Below are 24,114 nucleotides of genomic sequence, written 5' to 3'. Positions count from 1 at the left end.
CGACTCCGACGGTGCTTCTCCGGCTACGAACGAAATTTCATTTCGACCGCGAAATATCGATCGGTTTTACATAGGGATCACGAAAGTTCCAACCGAGGGAAGCTCCTTCGTGAACTTGTCAGCCCTGTATTCGCAATCTCCATTTACTCTTGACTTCTGTCGGGTCGCGTTAAATGATAACCTGATCATTCTTTAAAATTCGACCGCGAAATTTTAGGAGCATGTCCTTTGAATATTGCACTTTTGATTTATGCCGGAAAGGGAAATCAATTTCTTGAACCCGTCGCAAGAACACTCCCTCAAGAGCTCGAGGGGACGCGTTGAACGAGAAGGGAAGGCGTTCTTTCCTGTCGCGAAAGTTTCGGGCCGCGGCGTGTTGGTTCGACCCTATGAAATCGTCCTCGTAGGAACTTTATCAGGGACGCGCCATCTTTCAGCGGGCCCGTATAACGGCGTTATACGCTGGGCGTTAGGAGAGATAGGTGAAGCGGGAATGATTCACGAGCGACGGAAATAGAACTATGACCGTTTCTCGACCCCGTGTGCTAGCTCTCTCGGAGTTCGCTCCTCTCTCGAGGGCCGACCAAGAGAGCCCTGAAGAGCCCGTAAGACGACCGCCGCTGTAGTACGAGGCCGAATCCCGCGCTTTCTAAAAAAAGAGAGGCGGAAACGAAACCAGCTCGTCCGCACAATTTCGCGTTTCCCGGCTTCGGCGATTTCTCCGATCGATTCGGAATTGGACACCGTAAACACCGTGTTCCTCTTGCCAGATACAACCCCCGGCAAAAACTATTCGACCATTAACCCTTTGCACAACTCTAGTCAGACTCGCGATGGAGATTTCGAGGAGAATTCATTAAATATGTAGATTAGAAATTTCTATTGAGTCGAAATAAAATTCTATTTAGCTGTTATCGATGTGCAGTCATTGGAGAATACATACACAAATGTTGTCTTTTTCCTGTAGGAAATGATGAACCTCGAAGTAGTTTTAAATTACAGTGCAAGGGGTTAAAGTTTCATTAGAGATAAAAAAATTGAAACACTGACTTCCACTTTTTTCGTCGCAATTCCGACCAGGAGAAATTTCTTCAAAATTGTCTTTACCTGTTGTTTAGTAAACTAATTCTGAGAAAGTGCCGTTTGGTTCAATTTGAAGAGAATAACGCGATTTTGAAGCGTGGTCGAATACTTTTTGCTAGAAGTTGTAGAAACACAGGAAACCAATCCGGATTCGAATCGAAGCGGAGAGGAAATTGTCGAAGCCACGAAATTAACAGCGATCCAAGTTCATCCGAAATTAATGGGCTTCTCTTCTTCACGCTCACGCAAGATATGGATAAGTTCTCTTCGTTCGCCGAGGACGTGACGCTCGCCCGCTTCTAGCGCATCTAGCGGCACTGTCAAGGTAATCTCGTCATTAACCGCCTGTTTTGTAAGCTAACGAGCCCTCTTTGCGGCAATTAACACTTTGACTGGCGTGTTAGCTACCTCAGAAATTCCGTAAAGTCGAAGTAATCTGTGCAGCGAATGGAAAATTGAAAGATAAGACGTACGATGCCGACTAATCTGCCAATCTCCCATTTTAAAGAGTTATATCTGGAATTGGTACACCGAATACGTTACGAAGGAATTTTATTTTTATAGCCGTATAAATGATATCGGTTACCATTTCTGGGAGACGCTCGAAGTGTTAATTTTCTGCTTGGCTATTAATACATTCTGCGGAATGAGTCACACGAACTCTAGGCCACCTAACTTTTATTAGATCGTCGCTGAAGTTGTGTCGTTTGTTGCTACGCTTGATGTGTGTGTGTACGTCCATGTTTTGTGTAGGCTCCGTTTTTATATAGACATCTCTCTGCGGTTTTAAAAGTCCTCTTGTCAGTCTACAATGCGTAAGCATTCAGAATCGTGTATTGTATTTGAGTATGGTTAAAGAATGATTGTTAATAAATACAGATTTAGCATCGCAGGTTGAATGCATTTAAAAAGAATATAATTACGTCGAACACGATTGACAGTACAATGGTTAAATGCGAGTATTGAAATTTTTCGTTTAAAACGTCTTACGGTCGAATAAATTTAAAAAATGGGTAACACAACACTGATTAAAGGTAGATGAAAGGATTAAAGCTTTTCGAAAAACGACACGATTTACGGAATGACCTAATATTTATAGAATACTAGCTTAAGTACCCAGCTTAACGCTTTAGCTGCCGGAAGCCTATTAATAGGCTGTTTAATGACCGTAGTATATTCAAGGGAAGATTAATCATTCTCTTCTAAATAACAATCTCGAAAGAGGTTATCAAAGTAAATTATTCGAGATAACTTCTCGGTTTAGGAATGAAATTGCCGTCGCTGCCGAAGAATTCATTAAAACTTCTTGAATTATTTATCTTTGATTGATGCACAGAATTCTGTAAAGAGCAAAGGACTTCAAGAAATTGAATGAGTCGATGCAAATCTTCATTCCTAGCGCGTGCAAATGTAGCACAAGAATATTTATAGAATACAAAGAAGTTCAAAAAATGAATTTTTCACGTCGTGGCGCGAATAATTTGCTCGCCGACTGTAAATCTACTTCGAGCAGAACTCGCGATCGATCGAAGGTGGCAGAGTTAGGGGACTGATTCCGCAGATCTAAACGACTAATTCCCGATCAAGCTGCGAATGGATTGTCTGGACAGAGACGCCTCGAAACGAGCCAGAGGCAGAGAGAGAGAGAGAGAGAGAGAGAGAGAGAGAGAGAGAGAAAGTCTAGTCTCTCGATCGGGATATTACATTGAACTGTCACTCACGAATTTATCGCGGCGTTATCGAGCCCATCTATCCAGGCAATTCGCGGGACGCAGCGGAACGAACGGAGCGACAAAGACTAACCATCGATCTTCGTGACATTGTTATGCTTGCAGCTTGCACATCGGGACATTCATCGTGTTTTGTTTTGTTGTAGCCTCACCCACATCCCTTCCCAACGACACCCGTTCAGGTTCCTACGTACGCGTCCTCATCTTCTTCGCTCTCCTCGGGCTCTCGATTTCCCTGCGCGATTCCCCCGCTCCTCCTGGAACACCCGGAATTTCTCGAGGGTTCGCGGTTTATTGTTCGCCGCGACCTTACCTCGTTCGTTCCCCGCACTTCTCCCACCTCGCGACCCCGTTTCATCCACCAGCCATTTCTACTTCTACTTCTACTTCTACTTCTACTTCTACTTCGTCGTCGCCGCCGCCTCGCACCCAGCTCGCGACGATCGTCCGGCCACGCCATCGATTCCCAAAGGTAAGACACAATGTTCTAGTTATTTGCTTGATACTAGTCGATTTTTATCGATTATTTCTATCGAAGGTAGGGGGTAATTGAATTAGCACAAAATCTCGCGTCGAAAGACGAACCGTCTTCATTAGCGGGGATCAAAGCTCATTCCAGTTTCCATGATCCGATTTATTCACGGGACTGAGTACAAACAATTCGCTCATTGTCTTACCAGAGTGCTGTCTGATCGAGGAACATGATCTTTTTTTACTACGAGCCGGACTTTTTATTCTAGTCACAGAATCTGTAAAATTTATATCGATGCATTTCTTACTGGATTTGGACTTGGATTCATTCGAGGAACGTTATAATTACGGATTTTAATGCAAAATAAAAATTGTCTGTATTAATTTCAATTAGACAATTGAATTACATTGTATTTCAATTATATAGTGATTCAACTACGTCGTAACTGAATTATATAATTCAAACCTTTCAATTAATTCAATTACTAAATATTTTAATCAGATGTGCAATTGAAATACAATATAATTAAAATACAGCTCTCCAAATTATAGCCCAGAACTTCGAAGAAGTGCGATATATTTTTATGTTTTTTTTTTTCATATACTTGTTTACTGTTTGTGCGGCGTGTTTTCTATTCCTCATCCTCGTTCATAATACGTAACATTATTTTATGTAATTTAATTACAATTGAATTACATCGCAATTTAATTGAACGAAGATCTGAATTATAAGTTACAATATGATTGAATTACAATATAATTCAATTACTTTGTAATTATAATTCCTGTCGACACATAAATATATTCGGGTCCAGATTTACGATTTGTAACCAAGGAAAATTAAAAAAGTTAGGAATGCCTCCATCTAATTGTACTGCAAAATTACAACTGAAAAGTTATAGAACAAAACCCGAGTAAAAAGTTATATACTGAATTAAGCGTCAAGTCCCGAATCGAAAGTCGTAACCCAAAACAACAGATAACCGAATATATTTATGTGTTGATAAACTTTCGGGATCCCGACCCGAGCCCGCAAAAAATTCCCGGCCTGACCCGAGCCCGTAATTTCGGATACCCGCACACCAAGCAAGCATGATCGAAGCTAGCTTCTGCAGTTTTATTCAAGGACCTTAAATAAAACTCACTTGTTTATGAACAAGTGAAAAGAAATTCGATCATCGACAACTGTTATGAGCGATCGAAATCAATTTCTCTCATTGATAGCTGTTACAAGTGATCAAAATGAACTTCTCTCATTAATAACTATTATGAGCGATCGAAATGAACTTCTCTCATCGATAACAGCTATCGAAGAGGATCCAATTTTTTGGACACTAATAACTGTTATTTGTAACCGAAAAGTATAAAAATCGATATTTTTTAATCATTTTGTTCTTCGAATTTTTTTCTTTATATCTTGTTTAGATTATCTTACATTTCTATAATAATCAACTTTCTATTAATGATTTTTATCGTAGAAAATTTTAGAAGAACTATTATTTTTGGTCCCTGGTTTTATTAGCTCGCTGCATACGAAATGTCCGATTTTAAAAATAAAATCTTATGAACCGTTTCGAGCAAGAAACACTTGTAGCCTGCAGATTTATTAATTTGCTTTTAAGATCCCATCTTCAGTTCTTACGTAGATACCTAATTTTACTTTCAATATGCTTTCATAATTGTACTATTGTGTACGTTTTTGAGATTCTTGTGGTCTTCGACCGTCGATCTTCGATTTAAAACGACTATTAGAAAATTGCCGTTAAATAGAGTGTTAGAAAGTGAAAAGAAACGTCGGTGAATATGCAAATTAACGCGATTCGTTTCCACGCGTGGTATTTCGCGGCGCGAATCCGAGATCGGTGCGAGCAAACAGAATCGGTAATAGATGCGGCGGACAAATTCGTTTTTGCTGGCCGCGGAGGGCCCGATAATGGTCTTTACTTCTAATTAGCACGGGCCATTAGGTTTATCTATGATCGTTAAAGTCACCGGGGTGGTTCTTGTCCCAGCTGGTGACCCGTTGCGACGCGCGACGATTCCGCTGGCCGAATTCACGCGCAATTATCAGCGGCGTACGATCATCGACGACGCAGCTCGACTTTCTCTCTCTTTCTCGCCGATTAAAAAATAATTCCCGGTCGGCCGGGCCGGCGCGAAACAAAGCGGGAAATTTAATTTTTATCTCTGGCTCGCCTCCCTCGAGGGACACGGTCGTTACAATTTGTCCGAGTAATTGATTTCGATTGTCAAAGAACAGACGCGCGGACTCGCTCGTAACCGGGTCTTTGTGCGGCATGGCTGCCGATTACCTATCCTTCCGAGCCCTTTCACATCGAGCGATTTTAATTGTCGTTAATTCCCCCGCTTACTTTCCGTCATCCCCGAATATATACCCACCCCCTCTTACACCCCCCGAAAACGGCCCTCAGACAGCACAGTGGGCCAGAATCAGCGAAAAGCTGGACGAAATGCATGCCTCTGTTAATCACAGTGAATTCTCGATATATGTCAACAACAAGGGTCTTGTTATGTTTACACTCCTCGTCGTCCAAGGCCTCTCGAGTAGCGGAGATAATTCCGCGACGTTTATCATCCAGGCCTTGGCGACATATATATAGGGAAATCACACAAACCTATCTTCGACTTTGATCGTTTCTTGTAAGAAATAAACAATTTTGATTGATCGTGTACCTTTCCTTATTCAAATGGATAATTTTGAATGCGAATTTTATTTCGATGTAACGAATAATTCTATTCGTTTCTATTCGAAATTATCGTCACGGGTTAGTTTGTTCCATGACATGGAAATTTTTGTATTAATTCCAACTATTTTATAGAAACGGCCCACTGTGCACCGGCTAACGAGTTTCGCTAACGCGGTTTCCCTAATACGCGATAGTCAGCACTTGTACCGGTGTGTCCCCGGATTCGTAACTCGCAAGTGTCCTATGGCTCGGTATAGAGCGCATCGGCTTTGGAACCGTACTAAGTTAGCCGGGTTACCGCGCGTTGAGTAGTTTGCAAGTCCATTATAGTGGCGTTAAGGGCGCGTATCTTGCACACGCTGCAAACCGCCCCCGCACCTGCAAATCTTCGCGGACCACCGCGATAGGCGTCCCAGACTCCCTCGGAAAACGCCTCGCTGTCGAATCCCCTTTCTTCGATGCTCGGAGCATCTTACCCGCAGATTCAAGACCAGTTCCCATTAGACTGAATATTTGTACGGCTTCGAATCGCGGAGAAGTATCGCGAAGATGCTCGTAAGGTTGCAGTAGCTTGCGTCGGGTGCAACTCTCTGGGAGTTTTCAACGAGAATGCTCGCGAAAATTCTGGGTAATACCTCGAGCGTACTAGAATGTGTAGGCGAAATACTATTTTTTGAAGGCTTGTAGTTTTTGCTGAATAAATTCGGAAAACTAGGTGATAATTAAGACCGAGTAAACGTCGATTATTTATTGTTTATATGCGAATGGCCAAGCGTGCAAAAATTCTGAGCATAACTGCAAACCCCAAAGAATATATACGCAAAATACCATTTGCTGAAAGCTTGCGGTTCTCGTTAAATAAATTCGCAAAATTAGTCGTTCCAGAGTGTGCTGCATTTTTTTGCCCAAGGATCGACCGAACAAATCATCGTCTACGTGTCGTACATGAGCGGGCGGACGAACTTGCAAAAATTCTGAATATAGCTCGAAACCCGTCAATACATGTATGAAAAATCTCACGAACGGGGGGCTTACGGTTCGCGTTAAATAAATTCGCGAAAGCACGCGTTCGAGCGAGTACATTTTAAGATCCGAAAAGCGACAATATTTGGCAGCGTTGATTTAACCGAGCGATCGACGGAACAAATGGTCGACTGTATACCGTGCGGCGGAGGACGTACGAGTTTCCTGTAACCCGTTTTCAACGGCAGGGAAAACGCGGGCAACGATTTTTCCCCGACGATCGTTGCGAGCCCTTTTTCTCGGGAGGCGTTCGAGCTCGCGTTTCGGGCTCCGGCTCTTTTTTATTCCCAGCGAGGTTTTTTCCACGGTGCAGAGGTTGCAGCGAGTTAGGAAAGAGCTCCGGATATCGCGAACCTCATATCCCAGGGCACTCTTTTCCCAACGTTTCGCCTGCTCTTTTCTCCCCTTGCTTTCTTTCCATCTCTCTCTCTCTCTTTCTTTCTCTCGTCCTTTCTTTTTCTCTCGCTCTCTTTCTCTGCGTTCCCTCTCGCGAAACGACCAATCCTCCGCGCTCCTCTGCGATGCGCCGCTATCTAAGGACTCCCGGGATAGCTGCTGGATATTACACATCGGGTTCCGCGTTTATTAATCTACGAATTACTTCCGGCCGAGTCGCCGGGAAACGTTTCCGCACTGGAAGCGAACAACGCGCGAAGAAAGGCGCGCATTTCGCTGCGTGAATCTTTCAGACCTCGATACTTGCTATCGATATGCTGCAGACCTTCACACAAATTCCTCGTTTCTCGTGGCTGAAATAACATAAACATGATTTTAACTTTTGCTAATACATTAACAGAGCTACCATCGGTTTTGCAACGTCGCTGAACTGTGTCGCAAAAACAGCTATTAGTTAACCCTTCGCGAACGAGAATTATATTTCTATTAACACAAAAGATCCATAAAATCAAAGTAACTTATTTAACGAAATAGAAATTGAAATATTAAGACGTGCGATACCGAGTACTCTTTCAAGACTCTTGCATTTTCCAAATCCCAATCAGGTTTGACGCATTAAATATATTAGCGCAAAAGTTCATTTTTCAATCTGGACAAACAATTCCGTCCACCGTCTTTGGTGTACTTAACGTGCTGAAAGACAAATATATTTAATGTAAAAATTATCGTAGTTCTAATCGTTGCTAGTCCTACCTCGAGCAAGACTGAACAATAACATTTGCACTAATACTGATTTGCCTGATTGACATTACATTCCGCAATGATACCACAATTACGTGACACGTAAGAACAATTGCAGTATTTCTGAACTGTCGGACTGACAAAGTTGCATATGTGAATATAATTGAATGGAACGAGGTAGTGGGAACTTCTGAAATAAAAGGTAGTAGTTCGGACCGCAAAGGGTTGCAGCGGGTCTGCGATTTTGCGAATGTTTTCGCGATTCGCGTCACGTAGAACCGAGGCGAAGGCCTCGTTGTAACCGCAGGGCTCTTAAGCGCGGAGATTCAGTGAAACGGGCTAATTGTTACTTAGGGTCGTAGTTCGGATGGCTGCGGTAGAAACATACGATCTACGGTGTTCCGGCTTAATCATTCGCTACTTAGTCCAGAGTTATCTCTGCCGCCCGTTGACCGAACTTTCCTCCTACGGCGTCGGCGTTCCCCAAGGGAACTTGGCGACCCCGATGCCCCCAGATAAACTTAATGGATCCGGGCTAATTAGGCCGGAAAGTCCGGGGGGCCCGGTGTCCCGTCGTCCCGTTACCCCTTTCGCGGTTCACGAATAATTTCGGCGGCTACTCTTCCTGCAGCAGGAGAGCCCCAGGAGATGAAGCGATCCACCGACCAACGTCATTTACGCGAGTCCTGCATCCTGGACCGTCGGCCGAACGACTATGCCAACTAGCGAGCACGAACTATCGCCGAGGAGCGTACATTCCCGAATGAAGCGCAACCAACCAGCCCCACCCCTCGGAACCTGGGACATAGCGATCGGCACCATAGATCGCTCGGATCGTCCTCCGCAGGTAACCACTCTCGCTAATTACGCGCTAATTACACCGGATTTTTCCGCAATTGTCTCCGAAAAGATAGAGGAAAATAGCTAAAATTCGGCCAGCATCTAAATTCCAGCCAATTCTCTATTAGTTCCATTATTAATACAGACACGCGGTATTCATAATTAGACTACGGATCTTTATGCAAAATAAAAGACGTCTGCATCAATCGCAAGATACAGGAGCTGCAGGGACATTTATTTATTTTTTAAATCATTTTAACGCCCCCGCCTGCAATTTTATTTTTATTGATGCCGTCTGCATGGTCGTTTACGTTCACAACTTATTGTTACTGTTATAGGTTTTAAAAAAATCTAAAAATATTCCGGAACACGTATTGGAGTCTCTACTTTAATAGATAATTATTGTAAAAAAAATATATTTGAAAGAAGTTCAAGAGTAAAATTTCGCTCCGAATATAAATGATCCTGGTTGTAGAGGGAAGGTTAATATGTTAAAAAGAATACAGCGGCCTTTTCAAATTCTTTAAATGTTTTCACTGTTTTGTATTTCATATACTCATTTTTGCAATAAACGCATAATATCCTCGGAGGACTTTGTTTAAAATCTTCATCACGAGTCGGACTCGTTAAAATAAGGGGTTAACACATCGACTGGACGAATTCCTTCTTGAATTTTGTTGGAGCTTCGCAAAACGAATCTACGTTACGAATAGGATGGTCAGAGCTCAAGACCAAGACATCCAGGCCACCCTTAGCGTCAAACCTGGACCCTTAGGTGATATTCCTAAGGGGAAGGCTAAGGTCATTGGGTTGTCCCTTCGAGAATTACCGTAAGACCTTCGTAAGTCCCTCGAGAACAATCTACGAACCTTTGATTGTCCGGAGGATCAATCTCAGGGCATGGTTTCCCATTCCCGTGGACGCTAAGGAGATTTAGGGGGCGTAAAAATTTTCCTTTCTATTTACTTGATTTTCCTTATCCTCGTCCTGGTTCTTTACGACTCTAACAATCGTGGAAATTCTGATTGTGGGAATATATGAACTCTGGATAACCAACTTTTTCTTAAAAAGCACGATACCATTCGAATCTTATAATTTTTTAATTCTTGTAATTTTATTTAGTCTGTGCCTTGATAAGGCAGAATACATTACTTTTTAAATGAACACAAGTATACTCGTGCATTTAATAGACATCGTTATGTTCACGAATGATTATTGACAACCAGTTTGCAGATCTTTATGCAAATGAAAATGTTCTGCATTAATTTGCAAGTGACAAGAGCCAAATATAAATATCCTCCTTCCTTTCAAAATTTCAGTAAGCTCGAAATAATGTATTCACGTTCTTAAAATCTTTTTATTTTTGTCTTTAAAATTTAACCTCGTTTTGGCATAAATACATAAAATCCGCCGACTATAGATCGCGTTATACAGAATCAGTCGCAAGAATACCTTATCAAGCGGGTGAGGAACAAAAATACCATTGAAAAGAGGGTAGCGAGCCAGAAAAGCTATGGAAACCATGCTCTAGAACAGCCCGAGAGTCCTTATTCGAGATCCAAAAGCTTCCAACAGTAGCTACCTTTCTCCCTAATCGTTGAATACTCTATTAACCCTCAGTTGATCGATTCAATCTTTCTTTCCATTGCAGAATCATCGTCGTCGAGCGATTCGACGGCATTCTAAAGCGAGCTGCGAGCGAGAACGAAGAAGAGATCTGGACTGGGACAAGCCATCGAACGAAAACATCGTGTTCGCAGACGGGAAAGGGTCGCCGCGGTTGAATTCGACGTTCGAAAACAGCGAGAACAAAACCACCCTCTTCGCTCCGTTTCATTTTCTCTCGTATGCCTCGGGGAACGCGAAAAAACCGCACATGTGTGGCGAGGAAAAATATCGTGACCAAAGTAACTCACAATCATAAAGACAGATCCTGAATTACACCACCTCGATTTTAATTAGCCTTTGTACGGATGATGGTGGACATTCGAGTCTCTAATGATGTACACTTACTGGTGTAAGCGTTTACGTTCCATGAAACTGGGCCAAATGTCTTGAGAAGCTTGGATAAGTCCTGAAAATTATGAGTTGCATGTCGCTATTCGTGAAAAATTGACTGTAGACAGATAACAAGCTGTAGAATGCAACCTGCACTATTTTGCGGGCAACTCAGATCAAATGCAATTTTTCCAAAATTGTTTTCATACTTCACCTCGCATAAAAATCGCTTTTCTAGCTTCCCAAAAAAGCTCGAGTCGTTTACAACGATTTCAAAAGAAATTATTCCACCGTAACACTTTGAAAAGTTGAGATGTATCATCCAGAAAGTACACTTCGAATCTTCTTGCATTTTGTAGATCCTAACCATTCACTACAAATAAGATTAATATTAATATTGAGACAAATATTTCCGTTTCAATTACGTGAGTCAGGGTACATGATTGAGGACCGGTACACTATCCATCTGCAAAAGGGATCCTCCCCAATCAGAGCAGCACAATTTTTCCAAGCTATCCCTTTCGGTAACTTTACCTTTCACCAATTTTCCCTTCGAAGGGCTAGCTAGATCGCTCACAGCAGCGTGAAATTAAACCGACCGTCAAATCTCGACGATCCTTCGCGCCTCCGCCGGTTTCCGGGCGACAGCCGTGATCTCCGTTGACAAACGAACTTTCATTTTTGTTCCCAAATCCGTGGCGAAGAGAGAAAGTCGAAGTGAAGGGGTGGCGAGGGGGTGGACACGTCGTAAAGCTTCTCTGTGAGCACGTGCGGATCGTTACGGCGCCACGTGGACGCGACGATTCCGTTTTACGGGATCGCGGAAAGAAGGACTCGTCGTCCGGACGATCTCGGGATCTTGTAATAGGATTTCCGGGATCAACCATGTCTCCCTACGTGGCGGCCGGTGTCTTCGAGGCGGAGAAACGTAATTGCGCGGACCGACGTGGATTCGGTAAAGGTTTTCATTGCCCAACGTGTAACTGCGATCTCGTTCGTCCTCGGAACCGCTGTCTCCTGGTCCTTGTTTTAAGGCACGAGAAGAACCTAATCGGTATTTATTCCCTGGCTCGAGGAGGAACGGTACACTTGAACAGAGAACATCGAACAACGACCGCCACCAAACATCGTCTACTGTTGTAACAATTGATAGCGAGAAATGTTCGACAATCCTCGTGCATCGTTCAGTACAATTCGGTTTAGTAGTGGATCCTTGCTGTTGGTTATACTTGTTCTTGTAGAGACGAATAAATTGGCCGGATACTTCTAGTTTGTATGGACAAAGATTTAGCTGTAGAAATGCCTTTTTTTCCTTGGTGAATATCAATTTTAATACTAGAATTGCTGTACACAGAACGCGACTGATATGACGCTCTATGTCACAGACTGTCTATTGCTTTATAATAATAAGATTGTATTCGTTCGAATTTACAGTGCGAACATACAACTTTTTTGTTTTGGCTGTTACTAACCCTCTGGGAACGACGTTTGTACGATATACTAGCTTTGACGAATATTTCCAATCTTATTACTAGACTGCGGATTTTCATACAAAATAAAAATTGTTTGCATTAATTGCAAGACGTACGAAGGAAATAGGAATTTATTTCTCTTTTTGGAGGTCTTATTGAGGATTATCTGAACGGTGCAACAGGATTAATTCAGTGTCGGCAGCCTCGAAGACCCGGCAAAAGATTCCAAAATCGCGAACGAATCCGCTGATGGAAGGTGCTCCTCGTTTTTCGAGCGACAGTTCGTCGAAGCGTGCGTTCAGACGCGTCCAGGACGCTCTTGTACAAAGTATTCCTTGTATCCCCCGGTGCGGCGCGTGTGCACCAAGTACCGATCGATCGAGATGTCGAATAAAAGTCAATTTCTTAAATAACCACGCGTTGATCGCGTCGGAGGAAAATCGCAACAGAAGCACCCTCGTAGGTTTTATGAGAAATTCGAAACTTTCTACTCGTCCCTGTGAAGTCCCTCCAGCCTTGATGATTACAGGTTCTTAGGGGCCTGTCCTTGAATTTTAAAAAGTTTGTGGTTCGAACCGATTTTTTCAAGTCAAGATAACATTTGACTAATGAATAATATTTCAAGAAAATTGGCGTTATTGCATTCTTCGTGATGGAAGCTTCTCACCAAGAAATCAAAGACTACTCTGAAATTGCAAAATATTTATGAGATTCAATTCAATTTTTGGCTTAACTTTACCTCAGGAAACCAGAAATTTTTAACTTTTGTTTATGCAATCCTGTAGATTTTGGCAAGAAAATGCCAAAAGATTTATGATATTCAAATCAACGAATTGGACTTGCAAAAATAAACATCATTCTATTCCTTGTGATTGAAACATTTTTATCGTAAAACGAAGGAAACTTTAAAACATGAAAATGCTCACGATATCCAAGATTAAATTGAAAGCAACCGGTTAGGGGGCGAAAAAGCTTCTTTCCGCAAAACCGAGCCTTCCCATGGAGGTATAGTTAGCAAAACGGTGGAACAATTCGCGAATTCGCGTCGACATCGATCGGCGAGCGCACGCGTCCCTACTTTTTACATTTCTAGAGGTATGAAACGATTATACCGTATAGATTGCCGTACGAACGAGCGAGCAGAGTGTTCCCTAAACAGCGTTCTCCGCTGTGGAGAGAGAGAGAGAAAGCGAGAGCGAGAGAAAGAATGAGAGAAAGAGAGAGATATATATACTTTCGCCACTCTAGCGACACACCAAAGACTTTTTCAGAGACGAGATGAATATATCATGGTAGCGTATGATGTCCGTGCAAGCTTACTAGTGCCGCCGTGCTTTTCCGTTACGAGTTCATTTCACGTCGCTCGTACCCATCGAACGATTTGTATGAAAGTCACCGTAAGTCATCGACGGCCCCGCGTTCCGTCCGGTGCATCCTTCCCAAGGAGCAAACTTGCAATTAGTTTCTAACGTCTTCTGGTCTTTCACGGATTGAGGATTCGCTTGCGAACATAAGAACAAGAGCAGTATGAAGACTCTCGCATAACGTTCCTGCTAAAAAGAAATAACAAAGAGAGTCAGAGAGAAAGAGGAAGAATCGATTTAAATGATCGAAGGATCGCCGAGCGGATCGCGTGGCCCAGTCATAGCGAAGAAAAGAGGAATGTATTTTATGATATTTTACGCATAAAAGAAAAAAAAACGAAACGTAAAGATCGAAATATAGCGATTAGTCCAAGGTAAACTTAAGTAGAGGTGTATAAAGAACGAGTGACAAAAACGCGAAGAGGTGCGTCGCGTCGCATGGTCCATAATACACATGACAGGGGTTGATGAAAACAAAACCGAGGTTTCTCGGAATTTCTCTCGGGGCCGTTCGAACGACGACCGGTTAAACCCCGAATGTTGATTAATTAGTTCAATTCACGACCGATCGATGAGTCGTCGATCGCGATCCTGCGCGCGAGGATCGCCCGAGGGAACGTGACCAATCTTTCGAGATCGATGACCACCGGCCCGCGAGAATGTTGCCCTGTACACGGACGAACAAACAAACAAACAAAAACCCACTAACGCGCTACTGTAAAATATTGTATATTGTTTCGCGTTATTTATTTTTCAATGTTTTTACTAGGAGACGCGTTTTTACGGTACTCAAGAGAATTATCGCGTAATGTTATAGCGACACGACACTCGGTCTGGTCCGCGGTGCTGTGCCTAGTCGTTGTGACGAAACCTATTCGTTTGTTTTTCTTTTAAAACAAACGCGAACTAGCTGAGCCAACGAACCCCGAATGTCGATCCACAGGAGTTGGAGACGACGATCAGAAGCTGCGAGCTCTGAGAAAGACCAATCTACCAGCCAGTGGTCACCAAAGTTGCTATACAACCCCTAAAAGCGGAATTTCTCATTATTACATCTTATTTTTATGATCTAAATACCAACCCTTCAGTACAGAATTTCTCATTTATTGTTACTCTTTCTTATTTCCATGATCTTCAAATTGTAACGGTTTTCACAAAGGACAACTCTTAATTTTAATAACTTTTCGACACATTGTCAACTCTGACCGTTTTGTTACTATCTCACTCACACTATGAGTGTCTAAGGTCCGATTAAATTAAAATTAGATTTGGATAGATTATACTAACATCTAAGTGCGCTGTTCGTTAGGGCTGCGACAACCCTTTGCGATTATAAATTAATATTTCCTAAATCTGTGTTAATGCTACAAAGCAAAATTGATGTCTAATATTCCATTTTTGGTAGGAATTAAGGAACAAATGATTCGAGGGTGCAATAGAAATTACACTTGAGGGTTAAAATACGATCGAGAACAGGATCAGCTACGTTCCTACAAATATTGACCAATTTGCATTATATATTGAAGAATGGATAGCATATACAGCCGTATATTTGCTGATGTAACTAAATAAAATAATATCATTTAATCCTCGGTGAACCCTTCTATCAATTCAACCCTCTTTTCGCTGCTTCTTCAAAGCTTGTGCACCCTGATTACATCAATTTATTATTTCCAGAAGAAATTTACAAGTTTCATTATTTATCTTTCCTTAAACGGAGAACTGGACCCTAAATTCGTTCAGTACTGTGTTTTTTTTTTCTTATCGAATGGACAAATAAAAATGAATTTTGCTCCGCGACATCAGAAAGACTGACATAATAGACTTGATCTCTGGACAGTTACATTAAAGCTCGGTGAAATCGATAAGACCATTAAATTGTGAAAAGGGGTGAAAGTAAATTTGGTGAACTCTGGCCTACGAGCGGATGTCTAGCAACCCCCTAAGCGCGTCACGAAGACAGTTCACGGCGGACCAGTCGGTTTAGTAATGTTTATAAACTTCAACGTATTTCCAGCAGCTTTTGCAGTGTGTAAACTAACCAGGAAGAGAACCGACGCGAATCTAAATAGTCTAGGAGAGATTCGAGAGCGTTCAGCTTGCGTACAGTGTTAAAAGATTAAATCACGGACGTGCCCGTCCGCCCTCGTGCGAGACCGATTGAGAAAGAGAAAGAGAGAGAGAGAATTTTCTCCAGAGAATCGAGCGAATCGTCGACAGGATTGTTTGAACAATCGCGACGGTCGTCAGAAAGTAGAACGAAGGGAACGGATAGGAGAGGAAGAGGGCCGACAGAGCCGTTTCGTTTTTTTACGATGCGTGATGAGCGAACGATCGCGTTCCAACGATAGTCTAATAGCGAAAACGAAAGTGCACTATGGATCGTAAAGGCTAAAATTCTAGCAGCACGAAGTACGTTAACGAAGTTAATAGCGAAAATTGTTGTAAGGGAAAACGAACGCTGCAAGTATTAAACGAAAGCATAAACTGCTGTTGATGTTTCCTAATGAAAAAAAGAAAAGCAGCTAAAAAAAAAATACGAGCGATAAAAGAATGAACGAAAAAGTGGTCCGAGACTCGCGAGAGGACCCGGCCCTAAAAGTGGGCGTCCGGGAAAAACGGTTCACGACCAGTACCAATTTATTCGACAGATCCTCGAGGGGGGAAAAAAGGAAGGCGAGAACCATAGTTTAACTTAAGCGAGAACGAGAGTAAGAGACACACACGCGAGAGATTTCTATTGTATTTCCATTTCGAGTTGCGAGAACTCGCAGCCCAGTTTACTTCTCTACGGAACGAGAGGCGCCTAGAGTCCACGTGTACTGTGCTCCCGAGGATTTAGTTTCGATCCTGCGTTTCATGATCGGATTATAACGTTTGTTTCGTGATTCGTGTCGTGTGTACATCGAAAGGAAGGAGAGGGGGAGAGAGAGAGAGAAATGTTCAACAGATTTTGCGGAGCAACCGTACACGCGATGGAACATTTATGTAATGCCGACGACGTTACTTGCGATTTCGTATGTGACGAACGTGAGACACGAGGAATATTTTATTCTAGTCGTATCTTTCATGCTTTGCCAAGTAAAATAATATAATTCCTGTGTTAAGTGTAATAGTCAATTATGTTTTAATAAAATCTGCCAAGATTCTTGTCACATTTATCGTTTCCTTCTCCACCAACCAATCAGTTCACAGATGCACTCATTATTAACTGGCTATCATGCGTTGAATAGGTGAAAACAACCCGTGGTAAAAATCTTTCTTCTACACTCTTTCGTTGCAGACATATCCAAGAAAATATGTGCTAAATACACTAACCTAAGTGGTAATTGATTTCATACAAAAATTGGTAGATGAACCAACACTGTTTCTTGTAACCAATGCAGACAATTTTTATTCTGCACAAACATCCAGAGTCAAATGATGAATCTCTCGTGTTTTTATGATCGATTGTTAGACAACTTAGTTAAACAAAGGAAGGAGATAGAAGAAAGAAGCGAATAGAAGACCAAACCACTGGATTCAACAGGAGGGACCATTCGAGGCACCAATATTTTATAAACGAACTACAGATCTTTATACATTTATAGCAAATTTCTAAAACGCAAGAAAACATTCATAATCCTAAATATTACTAAAAGGTAATATATGAGAAACTTGCATAAAGATCTGCAGTCTAGAAAGCAATCTGTGATAGTCAAATTCTGTTAAAAAATATATATTTATATAAAACTCTTCTTAGACAATACTATAGTAGGATTTATACGCATATACAGACTCTTAAAAATAACACAATCACTGCAATTATTCATTCACATTCCAATCAGGACTTAAATAGCAGTCTTTAACAATAAATATCGCTGCAACCATCGAAACCAACAATAGTCAGCATAAATGGATTTCAACAACTGTTAGTAGCAAGACGCTTATGCCTAGACGTTCTTATAGCTAACTATAGTATCCATCTTATGGATGGAAGTGGAGAATGATCTTAATTGAACCTCTTGGCTATTGGCAATAAAAGCTGGTTGAGTTTCGTCCCACTCTTTTGGAATACCACAATCAGGTACAGTATAAGTCAAGATATCGAAGGAGCATAAACAATCCAACAATGGCAGGAAGCTCACCGTTCCTGATAATAAAATGACCATGAGGAAAGGAGGTCGAGTCTCTTTCTTACTATAACCTCTGCGCTCCTCTGTATACACCTGAAAGAATTAATTAAATAAAGATTACCTGTGATCTGACGTATTACTTCGCGAATCTCCTTCTGTATAGTCTTCGCATCCTTTGATCCAACATCTGGGAGACTACTGTTAACGCTGTCCTTCGCTCCGTTGGTGGTTTGAGCTTCATAGTCAACCTTGAAGTCCCATTTCTCTAAAACTTCTTTGGTATTCACGTTTGTTATGACCAAAGTCACCTTTTGTACTTTTCGCTGAATCAACCACTCTTGAATCTGACTAAGAACAGTGTCCAAGAAACTCTTAATCTTATCATCCGTGGACATTAAAACGAACAAACCAAAATGCTCGGCGGGTTCGAACGTTTCTGGTGGGTAAATGCCTCTTTGGTACAAAATACTGTTGACTCCGTAAACTGCGACAAGAACAAAGGATCCATAAAACAACAGATTCGTTAACAATGTATATTAGTTTGAGAAAAACTTACGCAGGTACTCTTTAACCAATGCCGCAGAGCCTTTCAACGTGATACATTTTGCTTTCTGTTGCGTTTCCGTCATTATTTGCAAACGAATTATCTTTGAACAGGTCTCGACAAGCTAAACTTTCGTTCAAAAACGGAAACACCTGACGGGTTGCAATAGAAGCCGGTTTATTACTTTCAAAACGACCAATGCGCGTCCGAGTGGCCGAAATTCCACCAATGGGAACGCGAGAGGACTATTTTCATGGGTTTGAGAACACTTACCGAATGAGAACTCTGCGAATTGAATTTACAGCGAGATACTGTGTTAGAAATCTGGAATAACCAGAAGGAATATTCATACAATTAGGTAAGGGAAATATATTTCACTATTGTACACAGCAATGGCTTTATAGTTGCAATTGAATGGGGAAATACAAAAGATCTTTCTCCTGCACCGCCATTGGCTGACTAAATGCTTACTTTTGATCCTCAGTTTCAAGTACTAAACCAGCATGTTTAACATCGAATAAGAATATCGTCGTACCTCTATACACATTTAACGTTTTATCACAACAAGTGTCATGCTTTAATGCAATACTGCTGAAATATTGTATCAATTCGGAAAGTTCAAACTAATTTCGTCTAAAATCGCGATGTTTGAGTTTTATCACACTTTCAGCATATGAAAGAAGATATTATATTAGAAACTGTATGTAATAATTTTTATGATCAGAAAAAGTGAACATTTGATAGGGAAAACATACAAAACGCTCTTTTTAAACAAAAACTGTACGCTGAGTACGCTCGCTCTACGGTCCGGCCGATAATGTGTTCCGCAAGCAATTAAAATGACCACATGGAACCACGAGTCTTCGTTGTATTTAGTTCATGGCTGATCACAGCGCCACTCGAATTAAAGTGGAAGGTTTACGTATCTAGCTTTCAATTGCGGTTAATTTTCCCAGCTCTTTCCACACGCGTCCATCATGGCATCCGCTGAAGAACTGAGTGTCTCCGCACTTGTGTACGATTATTTATTAAAAAAGGACGCGTCGTTAGCGAAGGTTTTTCAGAAGAAAACAAAGGCGGTGAGGTTACGCAAATATTTTACCTATATACTTGTAACGGTCGATCGCTATAGCGTCACTGCCCATGCGGTGTGTGATGTGCCGCCATTCGGCCGTACCACGTGGGCGAAATACTGTCTTTATTTTATATCGAAATTTTCTGTTTAAATTGGCCTTGACTCTCGCGGTCCTCGTTGTTTTTGCGACCGTATATTAATGCTCGTCCGCGCAAATATTATTTACCTTGGTGAATTGATTCGCAACGTTCACTTAGCGATTTAAGCCGCTCATTTTGCTTTATTTTTTCAGCCCGCGCTGCCGAAAGGAGCGCCAACGATACAAGAGGTAATTCAGTTTTTTCAAAAGAGTTCGCCAAAAAAATTACACATAAAAGCGCAAGCTAAAGACAGCAGTTCAGACTCGAGTTCAGAAAGCGAAGACGAGGCTCCGAAGAAAGTTCCACAAGTAAATGGCAAGGCTCCAGTTAACGTAGTAAATAATAAAAAGCAAGAATCTTCATCGGATGACTCATCCAACGAAGATGAGAAGCCTGCGCCGAAAGCGGCTGCCAAACCTAAGCCTGCTCCTAAGACACCGGTAAAGAAACAAGAAAGTTCAGATGATTCTTCAGAGGAGGAAGAGCAGCAGCTTAAAGCTCAACCAAAAGCAGTATCTACTCCTAAAGTAACTGCACCGGCTAAACCCCAAGAATCTTCTGACGATGACTCCTCTGACTCGGAAAATGCAAAAGCAAGTGTGCCTGCTAAAGGAGCTGCAAAGCCTCCGGCGAAACCCGTTAGCAAAAAAGAAGAATCCTCTAGCGATGACAGCAGTGAAGAAGAGAGTCCAGTTAAGCCGCTTCTGAAAAAGCCTCTAGTAACTGCTCCGGTAAAAGCTACACCAAAGAAGCAAGAATCGTCCAGCGACGATTCCGATGATTCTGACGATTCCTCGAAAAAGGAAGCCCCTAAAACTCCTGTAGTAAAACCACCAGCAAAGCCACCTGCTAAAGCCTCCAGCGACGATTCCGACGATTCTTCAGAAGAAGCGACTCCAGCTGTAAAGAATGTGCCAGAAAAGAAAAAGCAGGTTCCAGCTAAACCCGAAAAGCAGAGTAAAGTCGTGAAACGATCAGTTGCAAAGAAAGAATCTTCTAGCGAAGAAAGCAGCGAAGAGGAAAAGTCACCTACAAAGAAACCTAAAATCCCTCTTGCGCCGAAGAAGGATGAATCATCCAGCGATGATAGTAGCGAGGAAGAGGAAGCTCCAGCTAAAAAGGTAGCACCCAAAGCAGCTGTTGCTGCTGCAAAGAAGGAGTCTTCTAGCGACGACAGTAGCGAAGAAGAACCACCAGCTAAGAAACCTCCTGCTAAGGTAGCAACGCCGGCTAAGCCTGTTGCAAAGAAACCAGCTAAAGCAGTCGCAGCTAAGAAGGCAGAGTCCTCCAGCGATGATTCTGACGACTCTGACGAGGAAGAAGCACCTAAGGCACCTACGCCTGCAGTAAAACCAGCAGCGAAAAAGAAAGAATCGTCCAGCTCGGACGATTCCGACGATGACGAAGAGATGGCACCCGCGAAAGTACCCGCGAAAGTACCCGCGCAAGCAAAGGTAGCGAAACCAAGTGCCAAAGCCAAATCGTCGAGCGAGGATTCCGACTCCGACTCGTCAGAGGACGAGAAACCAACGGCTGCGCCTATCAGCAAAGCTGCTCCAAAAGCAGCAGCGGCTAAGAAGAAATCCGAATCGGATAGCGATTCTGATGAAGAGGAAGAACAGGAGACCCCAGCCAAACCGGAAAAGAGAAAACGCAAAGAGGACGGGGATGACGAGAATGAGGAGAAACCTGCCCCGAAAGGCCAGAAAAATAACTACAGTAATTTCGTGAAAGCTACCAGTTTCAACGGGGACAAGGTATAAATATTTTCTGTTTTTTTTTCTGTTTAGAAGAGAGTACATACATATAATTTCTTTGACTTTATATCTAGCGATCCCAAAATACTCCGTTCCGTCGCGTAAAGGACGAGGAAGTAAATATGGACCCTAAATTGGCGAACAATTCATTCGAGGCAAAGGTAAATGCTCGGAAACAGATCCGAGAGGCACAGGTCACTCGCCGTTTTGTGATAGCTTGAGACCATGTTTCCGTGCATTCACCGAGTCCTATTTTTCAGAGTGCTAGTTTGGGGAGGGGATTCATTGAAATTTTTATTGCGACATTACAAAACGAAAACGGCGATTGACCTGAGTTTCTCTTTTGTTCTAGGAGGAGGATGACAATCAAGAGGAGGGTGGTTTTAAGAAACATGGTGGAAGGGGTGGTTTTGGTGGAGGTAGAGGAGGCGGTTTTGGTCGGGGAGGTTTTAGGGGTGGTCGAGGAGGTGATAGAGGCGGTCGCGGTGGTGGTGATAGAGGAGGTCGTGGAGGGTTCAGAGGCGGTCGAGGTGGCGATAGGGGTGGAAGAGGCGGCGGCGACAGAGGTGGAAGAGGTGGTTTCGGAGGTCGTGGTCGGGGTGGTTTCGACAACAGGAGGTCGTGGGGCGGTCACGATAACGAAGGGGGCAAATCCGACGGATTTAGGAAATCGTGGGGTCATGGGGACGGCGATAGGGGTGGTGGACGCGGCGGGTTCAGAGGGGGCAGGGGTGGTTTCGATAAAAGGAAATCGTTTGACAGCCCGCCTGCGCAAAACAAAAAGATAACGTTTGACGATTAATTAAAAATATTTTGTAAAAAGGTGAGGGGCTGTCGATACGGCGTAGACTGCGGACCTGTATGCATTTATATCAAAAATTAAAATAGAAATTATTAACCTTCAGCAGAATATCATTTTCTCAAATTTTTTAAATTTGTAAATATGGTAGTAGTAAATTCCATTACTTTCATTTGCATAAAATGAAAAGAAATCCTATAGAATGGAGACATTCAAGGTCGGAAGAAACATTTAGTTTTCAAGTATAAAGAGCTAACACTTGACCTACCACCTTCGCACAAATTATCAGTTTGAGAATTTTTATTTTACCATTATAGACATTTTGTAGAGACGTTTTCGTGTAAAATGATAGGACATGTTCTGAATAAATTTCTGCAGAGAACCGTTCATATTGCAAAGAGATCCGCAGTTTGTTAATTAGCAAGTTAAGTGTCGGAACGATAATTAAAAGGAGAATTTGTGGTTCGACAGAAAGGTGCACGAGGCTCCTGGGGAGAGAAAGCGAATCAAGACCTGAAGTTCACAAGAGGGAAGTCATTTCGTCACGAAAAAACGAAGAAGAAACGCGGTAGCTACCGCGGCGGTCAAATAGATATGGGCGTCAATTCCATTAAGTTTGAGGATTGAGCAGGGCGTATTGTAAAGCGTGTGTGTAAATGTTTGGACGCGATTAGCCAGTACGTTTAGTTAAGCGAAGTATCATAAGGAAATCCCTAATCTTTCGTTTGTCAAGGCGATCTTTTTAGGGTGTTTTTTAAGCTGCAACGTTGACGTGACGCGAGATCGCTCTTCGTTCTTATCGGGCGACACGGTTGCCGTTCTTCAACAATTAGTATCTGTAAGACTGTGAGATTTCCACTTGTCGTTCGAAAGTCCCGTGAAATCACCAATTTATTTTAATACGAGAGGTATAGTTAAATCCAAGCTACCTCGATGCCGGGTAGCTTCTGTATTATAAGTATATTCAACGTTGTTTATTGCAATATATAACATATGTCATGAACGTAGTGTTCCTAGTATAGATAGGAAATTCCCACGCAGATCGTCAGTTAATATTTAGGTCCAAATTGTAGTCGATCGTTTAGACGATTATCATTTTTAAGCTTCTATTCCGTTGAGGGAGGTTTTTCTACTTTGTCACTTGATAGTTTCCGCTGTCTTTTCTTTGTATTTGTTGTCAATACACGATTATCCGCGAGCGATGACATGAAAATCATCGCGCGTCCGCGGGACTAATATTTATGTATAAATTATGACTATAGAGACTTTTTATACACACATCTATCCGACACGCAATCAATTTTCCGGAGTTGATCGCCTTTAACTATGTGCAAACTAAAAAAACGAACCAACACTCGGACATACGCGATCGATTATATTTCATTGTTAATTTAAAAATACGCATCTTTGTACGATATTATCACGAAAAATGAATATATACAGAGTGTGTAATCTACGTAATCATACCTTGTTTTCTTATCCTGTGTATTGTCCATTCCATTGTGTGAGAGGCGGACTCGTTACAGTCTCCCTAGTTTGACGAATTGTAGAAATCTTATTCTTTACAGTTTAACATTTTTAACTAATAGACTGTTTACCGAAGAATTTAAACTTTTAACAGATTGATAAATCTTTCGCGCTCCCTATGGAATGATTACGTAAAATCCTTTCCAGGGTTCTTGTAACTTTTACTGTAACTTCGAAGAAAATTATTATCATCGTTACAAAAAATCAGAGTAAATCCTTCGAATGTTAGTCTTTCAATCCGCCAATTTTGAAATTATAATACTCGATAGCTTTTTTTTAAAAAACATTCTTGAAGATTATCTGACTAGGGAGACTGGTTAAATTTCGGGGC

General features: G+C 42.0%; 3 protein-coding genes across 4 annotated transcripts; 2 read left to right on the top strand and 1 right to left on the bottom strand.

Moving 5' to 3' along the window:
• Nucleotides 1-8,845: 8,845 nt before the first annotated feature.
• Nucleotides 8,846-11,203, top strand: LOC143365554 (uncharacterized). The gene is made up of 2 exons (XM_076805847.1): nt 8,846-8,999; nt 10,644-11,203. Exons 1-2 carry the CDS (start codon nt 8,868-8,870, stop codon nt 10,914-10,916), a joined length of 405 nt encoding a protein of 134 aa, XP_076661962.1. The 5' UTR covers nt 8,846-8,867; the 3' UTR covers nt 10,917-11,203.
• Nucleotides 11,204-17,528: 6,325 nt separating this feature from the next.
• Mad2 (mitotic arrest deficient 2) lies at nt 17,529-18,976 on the bottom strand. Its single transcript, XM_076805843.1, has 3 exons — nt 18,498-18,976; nt 18,063-18,425; nt 17,529-17,958 (listed from the first exon to the last, which is right to left on the bottom strand). The coding sequence occupies exons 1-3, from the start codon at nt 18,568-18,570 to the stop codon at nt 17,759-17,761; spliced, it is 636 nt and encodes a 211-aa protein (XP_076661958.1). The 5' UTR covers nt 18,571-18,976; the 3' UTR covers nt 17,529-17,758.
• Nucleotides 18,977-19,386: 410 nt separating this feature from the next.
• Nopp140 (nucleolar and coiled-body phosphoprotein 1) lies at nt 19,387-23,717 on the top strand. 2 transcript variants are annotated; one of them, XM_076805815.1, is made up of 4 exons: nt 19,387-19,564; nt 19,853-21,457; nt 21,810-22,280; nt 22,728-22,847. In XM_076805815.1, the coding sequence occupies exons 1-3, from the start codon at nt 19,463-19,465 to the stop codon at nt 22,257-22,259; spliced, it is 2,157 nt and encodes a 718-aa protein (XP_076661930.1). In that variant the 5' UTR covers nt 19,387-19,462; the 3' UTR covers nt 22,260-22,280; nt 22,728-22,847. The 2 variants fall into 2 exon arrangements, with proteins under 2 accessions (XP_076661930.1, XP_076661931.1); XM_076805816.1 differs by lacking the exon at nt 21,810-22,280 and adding an exon at nt 21,532-21,618 and having other exon boundaries at nt 19,388-19,564; nt 22,728-23,717.
• Nucleotides 23,718-24,114: the final 397 nt, after the last annotated feature.

This window comes from Halictus rubicundus, chromosome 2 (assembly GCF_050948215.1).
Source record: "Halictus rubicundus isolate RS-2024b chromosome 2, iyHalRubi1_principal, whole genome shotgun sequence".
Classification (NCBI taxonomy): Eukaryota; Metazoa; Arthropoda; class Insecta; order Hymenoptera; family Halictidae; genus Halictus; species Halictus rubicundus.
Note: the sequence above shows the minus strand (reverse complement) of the source record. Positions and strands in the feature narration are given on the sequence as shown.